The following is a 15,399-nucleotide window of genomic DNA, read 5'->3' as shown; positions in this document are numbered from 1 at the left end:
ACTAACGTCCGAGGTCGTCGCCATATCGCTACAGCGTAGCTATCATCCCGTTGAAGTCCCGTTTTTTTTCCCCTTTTTTTTCCCCATTACGCGTCAGCATGGGTCGAAATTTGGACGCTTTTTGCTTTTTCGTCTTTGCGTGCTAGCACTTTGCAAGAAGCCGTCCAAACAAATTTCCATCCCACTTCTTTTTCCTTTTTGATCGCCGCAGAAAGCAAAGCCTTAGTTGCCTGAGTCAGGTGCTCGTTTACATAGATTGCATCTTTCGCTTCAATGCCCAGAACAGAGGTGTCTACTCTGCTCTTCCGGCATTTTGTCAATATGCTGTCTCGCTTGCTGCGGTGAAGAAACCGTACAATAATGTTTTGTGCATCCGAGTTCTTTGTGGGCACCCAGTGACACGTGTCGATGTCCGTGCAATCAACTTTGATGCCAACGCTCTTGCCTATATGCTGGATGACGGTGAGAGGGTCGTTGTCAGTTGGCACGCCTTTGATCTCAAGATTATTAAGGCGTTGGTATCGTTCTAGGTCCTCGCACTTGTTCGCCAGCCTGTCATTCTCAGCTTTCAGGTCCCTGTTTTGCTTGACAAGTTCATTCATTTCTTGTCTCAGTTTTTTTATTTCTTCAGTTGCCGTCTTACGGCACTGCAGACGTCAGTGCAGAACGAAATAGACTTTTTCAGTTCATCAAATTCCGCCCTTAGATCACGTGTGAACTTGTCAAAGGCTGATAATAGCTCACGCATGTCCTTCATGTCTGTAACATCTTTTTCAGGAACCTTGCTACTGGCTCCCCTTGTGCCGTCTTTCCCCATCCAAAAAAAAATGGCGCCAATCCACTCGGTGAATGTGGCTGGAAAGCAAAGCTGTAAACGGCACCCACAACGATTATCGATGCGACATCACAAATTCACTCACGTCGCTCTACAAATCCTGAAACCAGAGAGAAGTGAAATGTACTTAACCACACCCTGTATTACTTCAAAGAGATATTGTTGCGCAGGTAAAATTATTGCATGAGGAATGAACGGTGGTTGGTTGAGTTGTATTGGTGTAGCACATCAGTGGAAACTTTTTTTATAAAATAAAAGCTCAAACCCGGTGTCCGACGATCTCACTTCTCCGTCTTTGCCGTAGCGGACGGAGGCGATGAGATCGGTGGCATAGACGGTGGAGGAGGAGGAGGAGGAAAGGAGAACGAGGAGGAGGAGGAAGAAGAGGTGGAGGAGGAGGAGCTGGAGCTGGAGGAGGAAACACTTTATTAGGACTTCTGAACGGCCCAAAGTGCGGTCCAGGAGAGTGGTTCCTTCTTCACTGTAGCCCATATTCAGTCCGCGCCGCCTGTCCACCAGTTAAAGTTGGGTAGGTAGAGAGGGGCTGGATAGCAGCATCTCCCATTGCTCTTGTTAGGTAGCTGACAGAAGGAGAGGAGGTGCTCAGGGCTAAAGTTGCACACCCCGATTATGTGGCAGAGTGTTCCTACTTATGAGCAAAATTTACATGCAGCGTCTTAGCGATTCGGATGCATTAAGTGAACACGCATCCGGTGTGGGAAGGAGCCGGATTATATGAGCCGTAGGGTAGTTTGTTCTTCTATGGAAAGGTCAGTGTAAGCCAAAGGTAGAGTCTGCCTCAGATAGCGATAATTCTGGTTTATGTCCCTGATTGAGACAAGCGGGTGACTGCCCTCGTGCAGCTCCATAGCACTGAGGGTGAAAGTGCAGGCTTGGTGGGCGTATTCGTTGCCCTCCATAGAAACGTGAGCGGGTGTCCAGATGAGCTGAATGGAACCATTTGAGGAGTGGTTTTTTAGCACACGCAGTGCAGGTCGGGACACCAAACCCGACAGGTAGTTCTGTTAAGCTTGTTGGGAATTTGTGACTACTTTACAAACCCTTGGTTGAGAGCCAAGGCAACGGCTGCCTCTTCTGTTGCCATCATGTCTTCGGTCTTGAGTGTGTCACAGCAAGGAGGTTGGTTCTGGAGGTAGACACGATGATGACGTACTGCTGCACTCTATGTTTGGCGGCGTCTGTGTAGATAACTGCATGATCTCCACCGCTGGTGATGTTGAGCGCTTGAGCCCGTGCTTGTCGGTGACCCTCGTCCTCTGAGGTGTTCATATGTCTAAGCAAATGGAGCATATTTTTTTCTTGTCGCCAAAAGCCCAGGAGTACATCAAGCGGAGTGATATTCTGTGCTGCCCAACCAATCTGGTGAAAGATTGAGCAAACCGCCGCAGTTATGCCCATTCGGAGCTCCTGGATAGAAAGATGACCACCTCTCAGCTTTTTAGAGCCCCGTGATAAGCAGCCTCTCTGGGCGCCCTCATGGGAAGACAAATGGCTTGCTCAACCGCCATTCTAATCATTATATAAAGCATCTTTATGTCCTCCTTGCCGAGAAGAAGACAGGGAGTTGACGTAAGTGATTCTGGAGAAGACGAAAGCTAATCGAACGGTGTCGGATTCCTTGAGGCCTCGCTTCTTGGTGGTAACTCGCCGGATCATGTTTATAATTTATTAATGTCGTGTTTGACGCACTTGCAAGGATATGTTACTCTTGGTGTTGTCCTGAAGATGTAGGCCCAGGATTTTGATGCTGGGGCATGGAGTGATGGCCCGGCCATCAAGGAGTATTTGAATGTGTTTCTTGAGGTATCGCCTGGCGTGATGGCGGACGACAAGGAACTGATATTTTTTTACGCGAACACTGCAAGCCACAGGCCCATTGGCGTCGTACTAGAAGTGAGACGCCATGGGTTATTGTGTGCTTACTTTAATCGCTATCGCGTAGAATTTAGCGAGAAGTCAGGCGTTAAGCCGTAGATGTGCTTGGTAAGTGCACCACTTGTCTTCGCCGTCTCGGTGTGGGCTCGTAGCTGAATCGGTAAGACTACGGGCTCTTGGTTTGTTACTCGGTTAGTTCCAGGTTCGATCCCTGGCGGTGCAGTAAATTCTTTTATTTCTTTCCGGGAGTTTTCTGGTGACACCAACGGTCGCGAAAGAACCCTTGCGGGGTAGAGGTAGAAAGCTTTGCTTTAAAACTGACAACACCGCAATGAGTTCGGCAGCAGTGCAATCAAATACGACCAGTGGGGTAGTTAACTTGATACTAAATTACTCACCTGCAAAAGGTGGCAAGAGTAGTTTAGGCTGGCGTCCCTTGTGCACTGCCGCCGAACTGAGGGGTGCGTCCTTTTCACGGCCTTTTATATTGCAGCAGGCCTAGGAGCGCAGTCGTCGCCGTCACGTGTTGAAGCGCACGTCGTAGATTCCGGTGAAAGGTGACGACCGAAGTAGCCACCACCGACGGTGAATCCGAGATTGCGACGATCCGCGTCCCTTCTCCTGCCCAGTAAGGATGCGCAGGAAACCAGTGCTGCAAAAGGCGGCAAGCGTAGTTTAGGCTGGCGTCCCTTGTGCACTGCCGCCGAACTGAGGGGTGCGTCCTTTTCACTGCCTATTATATTGCAGCAGGCCTACGAGCGTAGTCGTCGCCGTCACGTGTTGAAGCGCACGTCGTAGATTCCGGTGAAAGGTGACGACCGAAGTAGCCACCACCGACGGTGAATTCGAGATTGCGACGATCCGCGTCCCTTCTCCTGCCCAGTCAGGATGCGCAGGAAACTAGTGCTGCAAAAGGTGGCAAGCGTAGTTTAGGCTGGCGTCCCTTGTGCACTGCCGCCGAAATGAACCAGACTGTAATGAACCAGAGTATACCTTTTCACAATCATGCGGCGTAGTAAGGGGACGTGCCAGTTTATCTTTGATTAGGCCCACACGGACGGGAGCGGGAACGTAGCCCCGTCTCGCCAGGGCCTAAACGGTAATAAATACTACAAATGACACGGGCTGTCATTCACTCACTGGTCTAGATGGTTGGGCTACGAAGCGGTTGGTCAGTGTACCTTAATGTAGGCGTGAAGTGCTTTCCATGATTGGGGTTTTGATGTTATGACAGCCCAAAGACGCCAGCTGGTCTTTCAGATGCTGAACGGGTAGTGCTGCCGCTCGATACGACAGCCCTGATCTGGACGTTCACACAATTTCGAATCGCTCCTACGTGACGGCATCACATATGATTGGAACTGCCGATAGTCTTCCCGAGATCCTCACCTTCGTATGTCGTCCTCCAGCGAGCCGGTTGGAGGAAGGGCCGCTTGGAAGGAGATGTTCCTACAGCGCAAAGACGTGGATAAAACACTTTATCCTTGAAATTCTTCACATTCATAATCAAAGTCGCTGGCCAAACATTGTGTTAGGGTTCCTTTATAATGTCTTCTGGCGGGGCCAAACTGTGCTGCAAAAGCCGTCGAGAAGTCAATTTACAGAGCAAGCAACAAACAATATATCCGGCATTTGAGTCTGGCTTTGTCTGGTCTGCATTTTCTTCTCAAAGGCCTACCACCGACTGGCGGCTGACTGAGTCCGGTACTGCTCGGTAAGGTTAGATTGTAGACAGAGCGGACGTAAAACTGTCAAGCCGCTAACTCGTTGCAGTGTAGGATGACAAGATAACATTGATTATGTGTTTTCTTTGCTTATTTAGTTTGTTGCATCAACAGTTAAAACGTGGGAGTTCTTTCCCGCTCACCGCAGTACCTCCAAAGATCCGGAGTTCCAGCGGCAACGGCTCGGTCGATGTCACCGCTGGCAAGGCCGCGCTGCTCGAGTGCGTCGCCGACGGGTTTCCCCGCCCGCGGATCTCGTGGACGGGGCCGCCGGCCTTCGCCAACGCTGCGACATCACTCACCGATGAGCACGGAACTATGCGACTCCCTGCTGTTGGCAAGGAGCACGCCGGCAACTACACCTGCAAGGCGACGAACGAAGCGGGCTCGGATTCCATTGACCTGATTCTCAGTGTCATCAGTAAGTACGTCCAACGCAGTAAAGTAATGCAAGATCAAGAAAATAACTCTTAACCACTGCCTAAATAAACGGACGGAACGTCGGAAGGAAGGGATATTAATAAGTGTTTGCAACCTTGCTCATTGGCATGTCGAAGATGGGCAGAAATGAGAAAGAAGAAAAAAGAAGGTCAAAAGTAGGAACAGACAGTAGAGAGGTATTCTCAGTGCTATAGGGCAGTAGACGTTTGAGTTCAGTTATTGTCTCTATGGTAGTTCGGGTTAAAGTCTTGTACAAGTTAGCCGCTCGAACAAAGCTAGTAAACGGCTCTGTCACAGCGCTAAAAAACAGGGCCTAACAGTGTTACTGCCCCGAACTAGCACCGGCTACAGCAGCTACGGACCCAATTCTTTTTCCGTGGTGCGTCGATACCGTTTTCAGTTTTTTCTGCACTACTACTTACTGATTAGAGATTTCTGGCTGTCAAAAATATTTGTCGTTACCTTCTTGGGCTACAGATATACAGGCGACTTTGACGTCCGATGCCTAACAATGTACCCTGGAAGAAACATGATGCACAAAAGTCCCAAAAATAATGTTTTAATTTTTGAGAGCAAATATTCCTACTATAAACTCAAACAAAAAAAAAAGCAGTCAGAAGATTCAATAGAAGGTTTTTCGTTGCTGCTAGAAGACTAAGTCACCAATAGTTTCTTGGTTTTATTTTTGCGCTCTGTGTTTAATACGCGCTGGGATCATTGCAGAACTCTCTGCCAGTATGAATATTTCCTTCTATGTAATTGGTAACGCCGTTGGTATTGTTCACAATTTGTATTAATCTAAGTAAAGTTAGTGCTGATGTGGGTATTCGCTATTCCGTATGCATTCGTGATTTATGCAACACAGGAATTTGTTTTGCGAGTACTTGTTTATTTAGTAATAAGATATTCTAATTTCGTAATAAGATTGTAATTGACATGCAATTTTATTACTCAATGCATAGCCCTGTCTTATGGGTAAAATGCAAAATTCTGAGCTTCAATCGTTTTGCTAATGCTCTCCACTCTTCTAGAGGAGAGCGCAATATATTCGAGTGCAATATTTACGAAGAGGAAGGGCCTCACCACACATTTTGCCCTGCTTGTAAAACGTGTATAGTAGGTGGAAAGAGCGCTCGTTCTCCCTATTTGTTTTCATTCCACCGTCCTTCTGCGCTTTGTTGTAGTCTAAGCTGTCAATCGTAGAAGAGTTTGGTACCGGGCCTGTCGGTGCATGCTTTGAAGAAAGGGCGGTGTGTTGTCCTGCTCCCTCCTCGTTTACGCCTCTCAAAGCCCGGGTATCTTCTAAGCTGTCAACCAACGCGCCCAGCAAGGCAATCTATTCCGATAACTTGCAAGCTCACAGTGACCTTGGCTAGTGCAGGATGTTCCCGCCATGCCCCAGAACAACGTCCCACTGCAACTGAGCCCCCCGCTCCCCCACCCAGCAAGAGCCCGGCGTGACCGTATCAATAGCACTTCCGCGCCTTTGTCTCCACAACCTTTTTTCACTTCTGCAGGCGAACCAAGCGCGGCGACGCGGGCATTTACACACACGTCTAAATTCACTACGTTATCTTCGGAAATCACTCACACGGGAATTGTGTGCCTTAAAAGTCCCAGTAAATGTGCAACCTCTCATTTACTGGGATCTACTATTCGTGGAGCCAACCATCTGTGCGCTTTAGCCCTTCCGCAGCTGATACACTGTTCTACGGTGCTTGCCAGTTGGAGCTTTTGGGTTCATTACCGGCTCCTTAACAAAATTATGAAAAAAAAATTCATCCACCATTCCACAATGTGGCAGGGGTCTACCAGCGCAGCCGCATGGCCGACGCGACGGTTCCCCGGCAGGACATCGCATTTTAGCGAACTTTTTTCGGGCCGCACCCCCGTCGCCATCCCGACGCCGTTTCTTCACATTCGCAAGTGCACTTTCGTTCTCTCGCCGCCGCACCAGCGACCCTAGAGGGCGGCCCCGAAGCCAGCGGCTGCTTCCCGCAGCCAGGGCCGCCCGATGCGCGTTGCAGCGCTGACGCCGGCACCACGTCGTCAAGGGAGAGACAAACGATTTTTGTCGAGTATATTTTCCTCATTCCAAATGAAAGGACATCAAGGAAAACGCCTCAACCCTGAACGGTTTTGACGATAGCGCCCTAGAACTTTTGAAATCATATTCTTTAGATCTACCAGCCATACGCGTCCCGCCAAAAGGAATGCCGGCAATACGCTGACACCACCAAACAAAAAGTGGTTGCCACAGGCAACGTACTTTTTATGGCACGCGAGATAAAAAGAGGTATTTAAAAACTTGTCCCCGGCTAAAATGAAAATTCTGTGCAACCTTTCCTATTCCTTTATGCGGTTTTTCAATCACGCGTTAAGATCGGCGGACTTGTTTGGGCACGTAAACTAGTGTCACATTTAAACACTGCGTGTCGCCATCTTTGAGACTTTAGTGCAAAATTTTTAGTGCAAAATTGAACCTATTTCCGCCTATTTATTTAGCAATTCTTTCCGGTTAACCCAGTATATAAAACGCTCGCTTTCACAACAGCTAGAGGACATGCACTCCACAAAAATCGCTTGCCCGTCCCTTCAATGCCACTTGAGCGCCAGTGAGAGCAGAAGACAAGGGAAACGTAGTGGTCGGACGTTGGCTAGAGGTTTCTTGCATTGGGCGTTTCTCAAACTTTAATGGAGTAACTTGGTGTTTTCGCGCGGGCTTAGTAGTGTGGTCTTTTTGCTAGGCTTTATTTCGTTTAGTTCTGTGCTTTCTAGTTTGTTATGTCCAATGCTTAGGGGTTTTCTCCCAGCGAAATGAGGGAGTGTTTTGCGCATCTTTCCAACTGATCCGTCTTATCCATCCTTCTCATCGTGTCAAAACACAACATGACTGTCGTTTTCCCCACTTTTGACAGTCACCTCGAGTGACTTCACGATATACTTGATGATTTCCGATGGCCAGAACTGTGAAACACAAAAAATGTCGTTTTCGACACCACCAAACAACAATGTGTGGTGACCTCGTAGACAGAATGGCGTCAGGACTGACTTCGCGAAAGTCTGCGCCGCACAGACTTCTCTGATCCATCACCGCTCAAAGATGCTCGAAGCTTCGTACGCCTGCTCTCGTACTTTCGCCCATAACCTGGGACTTGGAGTTGATCTCCTGCTCTCCCACCCAGCTTCTTCGTAAAAACGCAAGTTTTGGGGGGCCATCAGCAACCAGAAAAATTATATAGTTTGCGTGCTCACGGCATCTACTACAACAGGATGGAGAGTTGGGCGAGGTGGTGAAGCGACATGGTTGGATGAAAACAGCTTGTTAAAACAGGACAACGAAGAAAAGGACCGGACAGGACGAGCACTAGCTATCAACTAAGATTTATTCAAAAAAACATTTATACATAAAATGTACACTCAACACTTTGACCGTCGGCCTAAACAGAGATCCGCCAATGTCCAGAAAATACGGGATGTTCTGACTCAGAAACAAAATGTGATGAGTGTATCATTGCATAAGAAAGTCGTCTCCTGTCTAAAACTGAGAGCAATAGCGCCAAAGAAAGCGCAAGTGCCTCGCCATGACGTGGTTGTGGCCAGAACCAGACCCTGCCACTGTGGCTGGCATTTATTTTTTGTAACAAATTACCATCCGCTTTAATGGCTCTCATCGTTCAAGGACCCGAAGAAATGACTTTGCGATGTACTTCGGGCTTGGAGGAGTACATATCCCCTGGAAGTCTGGTCGTCTACACCAAGGTGCCGGCTGCTGTTCTCCAAACCACGTTCACATCTGACACCTCTGCGCCTTGCCCGACACGTGCGTCCTCGCTATATATGATTAACTTTACATAGGGAACACGTTAAGCGGTGACCCTGCCCTTGAGCTAAAATTGAAAGCATTGACTAGGCCTAACTAGTATGCAAATCTTGGCGGTACCGTCCTCTTTACACAGCTGCCGTCGTGCTTACTAGCGGCAGTTTTCGCCACTTGAACTTTTCCTGCGCCTCAGGTTGCCTCATTGCAACACTCTTCAGATTCTAGTCACTTCTCGCGTGCCTACCTCGAAGAGCGAGAAGTGGCATGTCCCCTCGAGTCACTTCAATCAGGTCATTTTCCATCAATTCTTCTCGAACATCCCGGGTCCACTTTTTTGGGCGTGTTTACTTGGATGTGATCTTGTTGGATTGGACATGCGGTCCAGAGATTCTGGAAAGAGCCGGGGCAGCTTGAATGACCTACCATATATGCCGTAATTACAAGCCTCAACTATACTTCGTGATGTTGCCTTGCTCCAAAATAGCGCATAAGCGCTGTGCGGGTGCCTGAGAGTTTGGCCCAGCGTACCTTCTAGCTCGCTGGATTCAGCCATGTTTCGTGATGGTGCAAGAGAACTACCAACAATTTGCGCAACTATGCAGCAAAGTGCTAAACACTGAGGAACTGCGGAAGCCTCGCTGCTGTTCTTTTCCGGAAGGTGAGCTGACCCTTTTTCCACAGAAACAAGCAAACCTTCAACATCTCGGAGGACCATGTCGAAGCTCATGCGGCGGTTGTGCCGGGAGCCACACCCTAGAGTGCGAGAAGAAAATCGAGACTGCAGCGCTGCTACAGCTTCCGCGACGGTAGAGGGTCAATGCAGCGTTGGCTCTGCAAAGCTGCATTCCCATACTGTGGGTGTGTGCTGCAGGAGAGGGGGGCAAATATGCACGTAGGTCACATTTGCTTAACACCTAATGCACCGCTTTATCGAAGCACCCTTCTGCAGCGACGTACGCGCCGAACGATGCCTCCCTCCGCTCTACGGTGCGTAGCTGGTGACTGTAAAGTCCGGCCCCAACCACGTCTCTTAATCGAGCTCAAGTGTTTCACTCCAACACTCTTCTTGTTCCGCAGCCCCTCCAATGATCGGGAAAGAAACGGACACTGTGGTGGTGCCCGCCGGACACCCTGCCATGCTCTGGTGCAACAACACGGGCGATCCTGTTCCGCGCATAACGTGGCGAAAGGAAGGCCGGAGGCTGGGAGAAGACGACCAAGGTGCGTCCTCTTCCAGAAACGGCTCTGCTCCGCAGTGCCATCTTGCGCAGTGAGAAAGCGGCAGCTGAAAATAATATTCACTCGAAGGTCTCTCCCATGACACGATATAATTGTCATGGAAGCATGGAAGCGCTACGCAGGGTATCTTACCTCTTTGTTGCCTGCGTTTGATGAGCGCTTGCCTGAAGGAGGTCGGCAGGAAGCTCCTCCCTGCCAAGTTCGGCTTGAGTTCTTACACATCAAGATGTAGTGACATCCTCGAACCAGGCCTGTTCATTGTATTTTCATTGCCATGTTTTTTTTTCCGGGTCATCACACGACTTCATCAACTACATACATCCTGAGGAGAAACAAACACAAGACAGTCCAAGGAAAGCCGACAAACCGGGTATAAACTGGAGGCAGAGCATTTTTTAGCTATACCATCTAGGAAATGGCTTGCTGTCTTATACAATCAGCGATGACAACGGTACGTCGAGCTGGACGTGCGGCAGATAAAACGTTCTACGAAGCTATCAATGTTTCTGCAAGAGAGCAGAAAAGCATGTTCTCCGCGTCCTTATTCCATAAATGCTTTCTCTCGGTAGTTCGGCGAGACCTATTACCTTGGCATTAGCACTGCCGCGTAAGGGGGCCCGCCGCGCCGGCCGTAGGGCTAACGTATGCAGCCCGGGATTTAACTTAGAGCACCCCTTCTCACATCGGTAATTATTTTGTATACTGTTCCGTTTCCCTGCATAATTTGCTTGAAAATATTTTGGATTTGTTTCACCGCTGAGAATACAAGATAATCGCTACAAGCCTCTGACATGCTGGAACCCCGGCAAGCTGGTACGCACTTTGAAAGACACGTAGCCAATTTGAGCAGTCGCACTTTTGTAACAATAGTATTAGAGGCCGAGGCTGTGAAACGTACTTTTTAAGTCAGATTGTACTGAAGTCTTGGAAAATCCTGGAAGGTTTTCAGAGGTTCTTCCAAAAATTTCAAACTCTCGAACTAATTAATACAAAAACTAGCAAACCGTTTACATACACTACCGATTTTTGTGGACATGTACCTACTCTCGCAAAAACCTTGCAAATTACATACATAAAGTTTCATTTTGTTTCCTCAGCTGTTCGCGTACATCACATCGCTTTTTGCGAATTCCGGCCACTTAGTCAGGGCTAAAATGCAGTCTTAGGCGGGCAATAACGCCGTTGTTCGACAACGCTCCAGCTTCGATAGCTAGCTTCGATAGCTAAAGTTAGCTTCGATAAATGACATTGGACATTCGTGCTTCCAGCTTACAGGTACAGAACCATGGTAGAAAAATCACCGGCCATTCCATTTCGTGAGCGGGTTGACTAGCGCAGCCGCATTGGAGACATCACAGTACGACAGTACTGCATTTACACTACATTTCAGATGAATTTTTTGGTGACTGGATACGGTGACTATGGTCACCATCTCGACTTTGTCTTTTTCGCGCCGCAAGATCGGTGCGGCGTTGACGGCGTCACGCCCCATTCTGCTTCCCGAGCAACCGGAACTAGAGTTCCTATATGTCGCGTAGCGCAAGAGTTGCGCGTCTGATTGCCACATGCCGCGGGTTCCAGTTCGACAGAAAGCCCGCTTTCAGTGCTGCGCACAGACAGTTCTGCTCAACTTCGCATCGGCGGTTGTGGAAGCGGTGGCAGCGGCGGCCGCTCATCAGATAAGCGGTCCAATATCATGCTTCAGTTTTTGCCCGGCCGCTCCTCGCCACTCCTCCTCGCCGCTGCCACTGGCGCGGCGGCACGGCGGCAGCTTTTTCACGCGAGAAGGGTGGCTTTCCCGCACGACCTGGAACTCAAGATGGCGAATAGTTACTTTATATAGCTCCCCTAGGGGAGCTATATAAAGTAACTCTAGGAAGCTATATACAGTAACTCTACCCGGAACGGTCCGAGGGCGACGTCCAGCGGCATGGGTTCTCTCAGCGCCCAAGCTCGCTGCGTCGCCCCTCGTACCATGGCCGCTGGATGAAAGGCGCACCTAGCATGCGCTCTTATCCAGCTGCCATGCTCGTGCCAACGAGCGATCAGCTGCGAGAGTGGCTTCCCTTTGTGGCTCGCCAATTACGTCCCAAACACATGGTCCTGCCGCCTTTCGCCGCCAGAGACCCCGACGTTCCCTTTTCCTGAATGGCATGGCACCCATCCCACTCGGTTTCTTTCGCGCATGCGCGATGCATGCTTCGGGGGGTTTTCTGCTCACCAAGAGACGATTTGCCCTAGCCAGTTTATCTGTAAAACGCCTGATCGTGCCCGGTGAACCTTCCACTTACTCTGCGCATGTGGCCGGCTAGTCTTGAGCTGCGAGAAACGCGGCGGAGAAACCGCAGCAAGTACTCCCCGAAGTCTGTCCATGCGTGTCCGCTTGCGCTGCTTCACGGTACATGACCAGAATTCAGAGCAGCGTCTGGTAGCCCCCCACTAGGCGCTCAAGCTGGATATACATTGCAAACGTGCTAGGTCGCAGCCAAACCGTTCCTGTTACCGTTAAAGAAGCCCCCCATCAAAGACCTCTTCAAGCTTTCAGTCTACTGTAGTTGGCTGAAGCGGCTGGCATTCAATAGTTGCAGTCACGCGCTGCTACCAATCACATGCCGTTTGCATATAACCTGCGCGCACTGTGGCCGTAGATCACTGTATTCTACAGCGTTTTATTCGTTACCCATGCACTGAACTATGTATTATTAACTGATAGTGTTGGTAACGTAACAATTACCATCGTACCTGATAGTCAAGCTTCAGGTCGAAAACAATTTACTCTCACTCATTTCGTTGAAAATGGCACAGGCAAGAACAGCAAAAAAAAATACGCGCCATTTAAAAACAAACTGTGCGCGATTTACTTCCAGCGTTTGAAGTACTCGCTGGAGCCCTGTACATTTACAGCGCCAATGTGACGGACAGCGGCCGCTACGTCTGCACCGTTCAGAATCCCGCCGGGTCTACACAAGCTGTGAGGAATCTCGAAGTTCTGGGTAAGCGTATATAGGGTTTGCACACTGAATCGTTTGTAAAAACTTTAGTTATACATTTTTAGCTTCGCTTGAGATAACACGTCTTGTAAGGTTCTGCTAGAAAGGTGAAAACGAAACAATTACAAGACGCAATAATGTTTCCTCGCTAATCAGTGCGAATAAAGATTTTTGTTCGTCATTCCTACCTATATTGTTTTACCTACAGTGATTATCACACTGTTATTGCTCATTTAGAGCTCCGAGGCGGCCTGATGCCTCAAACATTGTTTTAGGAACACAAGCAAGAGTAGTCGTGTTTGATGATAAGTTGACTAAAAATGGATGTTTTTTCTTCATTGACAACTGAAGCATAAAACAGCAACGCTGGTAGTTCTTCCAAGGGTATGAGCAAGACGGCTACTCGAAACATATTAGTGCAGTTGTGATTAATTGTGCAAAACAAGGTCCAGGTGAAAAAAACAAAGCCTTTTGTCAAAACACTGCTAAGAATTACAGTTGCTTTCAAGTGATGTTCTAGGAGCACGCTGCTAACGTTTTGTTGGGTGTTTTATTCCTGCGAAAAAAGTGTATACGGCAACTCAAGTATTCTCTCAAAAGGGCGGCTCTCCGATTTAAATTCCACTGCCACAGTTTTCTGCCACAGTTTCTGCCACAGTTTCTGCCACAAATTACTGCTACAGTTTTCTTTCTGATTCGGAATCTGTGAAGTTCTGGAATATTGATGGAAAACACACACTACTGGAATGGTCTCCAGAGTAGTATATGTGTCATAATGACGAAATAACTATCCCAGTGTTTTGCACTTCTATGTTGAAAACACCTCGCTAGTTAACTGCGATGCCTATCAACAGCCGATCAAAGCTTACTTCATTTCCACGTTAGAGCTTCCAACAGACTCCGGCTGGATTTCCAAACTCAAGAACTCCCCTGAACTCCTCTTATCAGCCGTCACGTTGATCAACGAATTAAAATAAAACAGACTTTAACATGATACTGTTTTTATGCTCAAGAAAATCTACAGCACTTAAAAGGATAATATCGAATTGTGTTGCTCGTCGCTACGGTCTGCGACATTTGCGGGGTGAAGCATATACAAATAGTTTCTAGCTAGTACTATTAGTTTTGTACGTGGTTGTGAATGCTTCAGTTTTTAAACATCTTCAATATGCAATGTTTCCTCCAGACGTGCGTGCTCATTGCAAAGTGTGCTTATCGCGTCTTATGCGCTGAATGTGTGGCACCCCTGCAACGCGGCTTTCCAAGCAGTACTACAGAGGTAACCGAACCAGACAGAATTCCGGCAAAATATCATTTGCGCAGTCAAACCTCGTTTATACGTACCCGACCCGATAACTGTGTAATTGCTGTTTAAACGTAGTTGCGAACATTCCCCCACCCAGCCCCAATTGAACCCCATGCATTGGCTGCCCTCTTAAGCCGTTGCCGCTCATTGCTCATCAAGCGGTTAGTGCGGGCTATTTTCTTTCTTGTTCTTTCTTTCCCACAAGTTTGAAATCGGCAAAATCTCATGTGCGCAAATTTTCGATGCTCGAGCTGCGAAGCCCGGACACGGCATTCGCGAGCAGTAGTGACGTTAAAACATGCCCACCATCACGTTTTTCTTTTTCGTACAGCTGTTGCCGACTGAAGCATGGCCCTCGACCTTAGCTTCCGGTAACGCGAAGAGGCTGCCGGTAGGGGTGCGAATTCGCTGTCGCCGTCGGATCCAATCCCATCCAGCAAGTGAAGATGAGGGATTTTGTCTGCTACCTACCCGCAAGTAAAGCCTGTCTGCGCGGGCGTGTTGGAGAGCAAAGTGTCGTAGTTCTTTTCTGGCCAGTAAGTCACCACTAAACTGCCATTGGCAATTAATCGTTTACTGCGTACGTCAACGTTCTTCACTGCCGACGTATTAACGTCGTTTGACTATAGTCACATCTATTACCAGCACTCATAGCAGTGTCCAGGAGTAAATGTAAATGGAAGATTAACTTTGCAGTGGGCTGACTTCACCAGAAACGTGTCGTGCTGCGGGCTGTGTATTTTTTTACACAATCTGCAGCGAGAGCGCACCGTGTGAGTGCGCGGGGCTGCCACGAGCATCTTGGAGTCAAACTTCAGGAGGCTTGGACCACACTCGACAAATTGCCTAGAAGGCAGCCCGGAAGTCTATGTTGCCGCGTACTATACCTTGCTATAGAATTATGTGCGCTTTTATTGTAGAGCTTGGGCCCACAGATCAACGAAAAAGACAGCCAGAGAGGTGCGTTCTGGTGATCTCGGGATTTTTATCCCGATTGCCCGGGGATTACACTGGCAGCTGCTCCTGAGACGGAATTCTAAGTTTTGTTATTTCAATATCCGGTTTAAAGCGTCCATTTTTAGTGAGCCCTGGGGGCCTAAAAGCAGACGATCAGGTGGGACACGCCACAGGTAAGAAGGGGCGTC

The 15,399-nt window shown here is 48.6% G+C and overlaps 1 protein-coding gene across 1 annotated transcript in view; it reads left to right on the top strand.

Moving 5' to 3' along the window:
* The window catches only part of LOC144177904 (hemicentin-1-like), a 299,755-nt gene extending 284,580 nt beyond the window's left edge, over positions 1-15,175 (top strand). Inside the window, exons 11-14 of the mRNA XM_077705496.1 lie at positions 4,604-4,876; positions 9,797-9,940; positions 12,826-12,951; positions 14,586-15,175. Of these exons, the coding sequence (XP_077561622.1) occupies positions 4,604-4,876; positions 9,797-9,940; positions 12,826-12,951; positions 14,586-14,599 (557 nt within the window). The 3' untranslated portion in view covers positions 14,600-15,175. The remainder of the gene's footprint in view (positions 1-4,603; positions 4,877-9,796; positions 9,941-12,825; positions 12,952-14,585) is intronic.
* The last annotated feature ends 224 nt before the right edge of the window (positions 15,176-15,399 follow it).

The sequence above is a fragment of the Haemaphysalis longicornis genome, unplaced genomic scaffold (genome assembly GCF_048455015.1).
Source record: "Haemaphysalis longicornis isolate Haplotype H1 unplaced genomic scaffold, Haemaphysalis longicornis Haplotype H1 scaffold_1, whole genome shotgun sequence".
Taxonomy (NCBI): domain Eukaryota; kingdom Metazoa; phylum Arthropoda; class Arachnida; order Ixodida; family Ixodidae; genus Haemaphysalis; species Haemaphysalis longicornis.
This window is presented reverse-complemented; position numbering and strand designations above follow the sequence as displayed.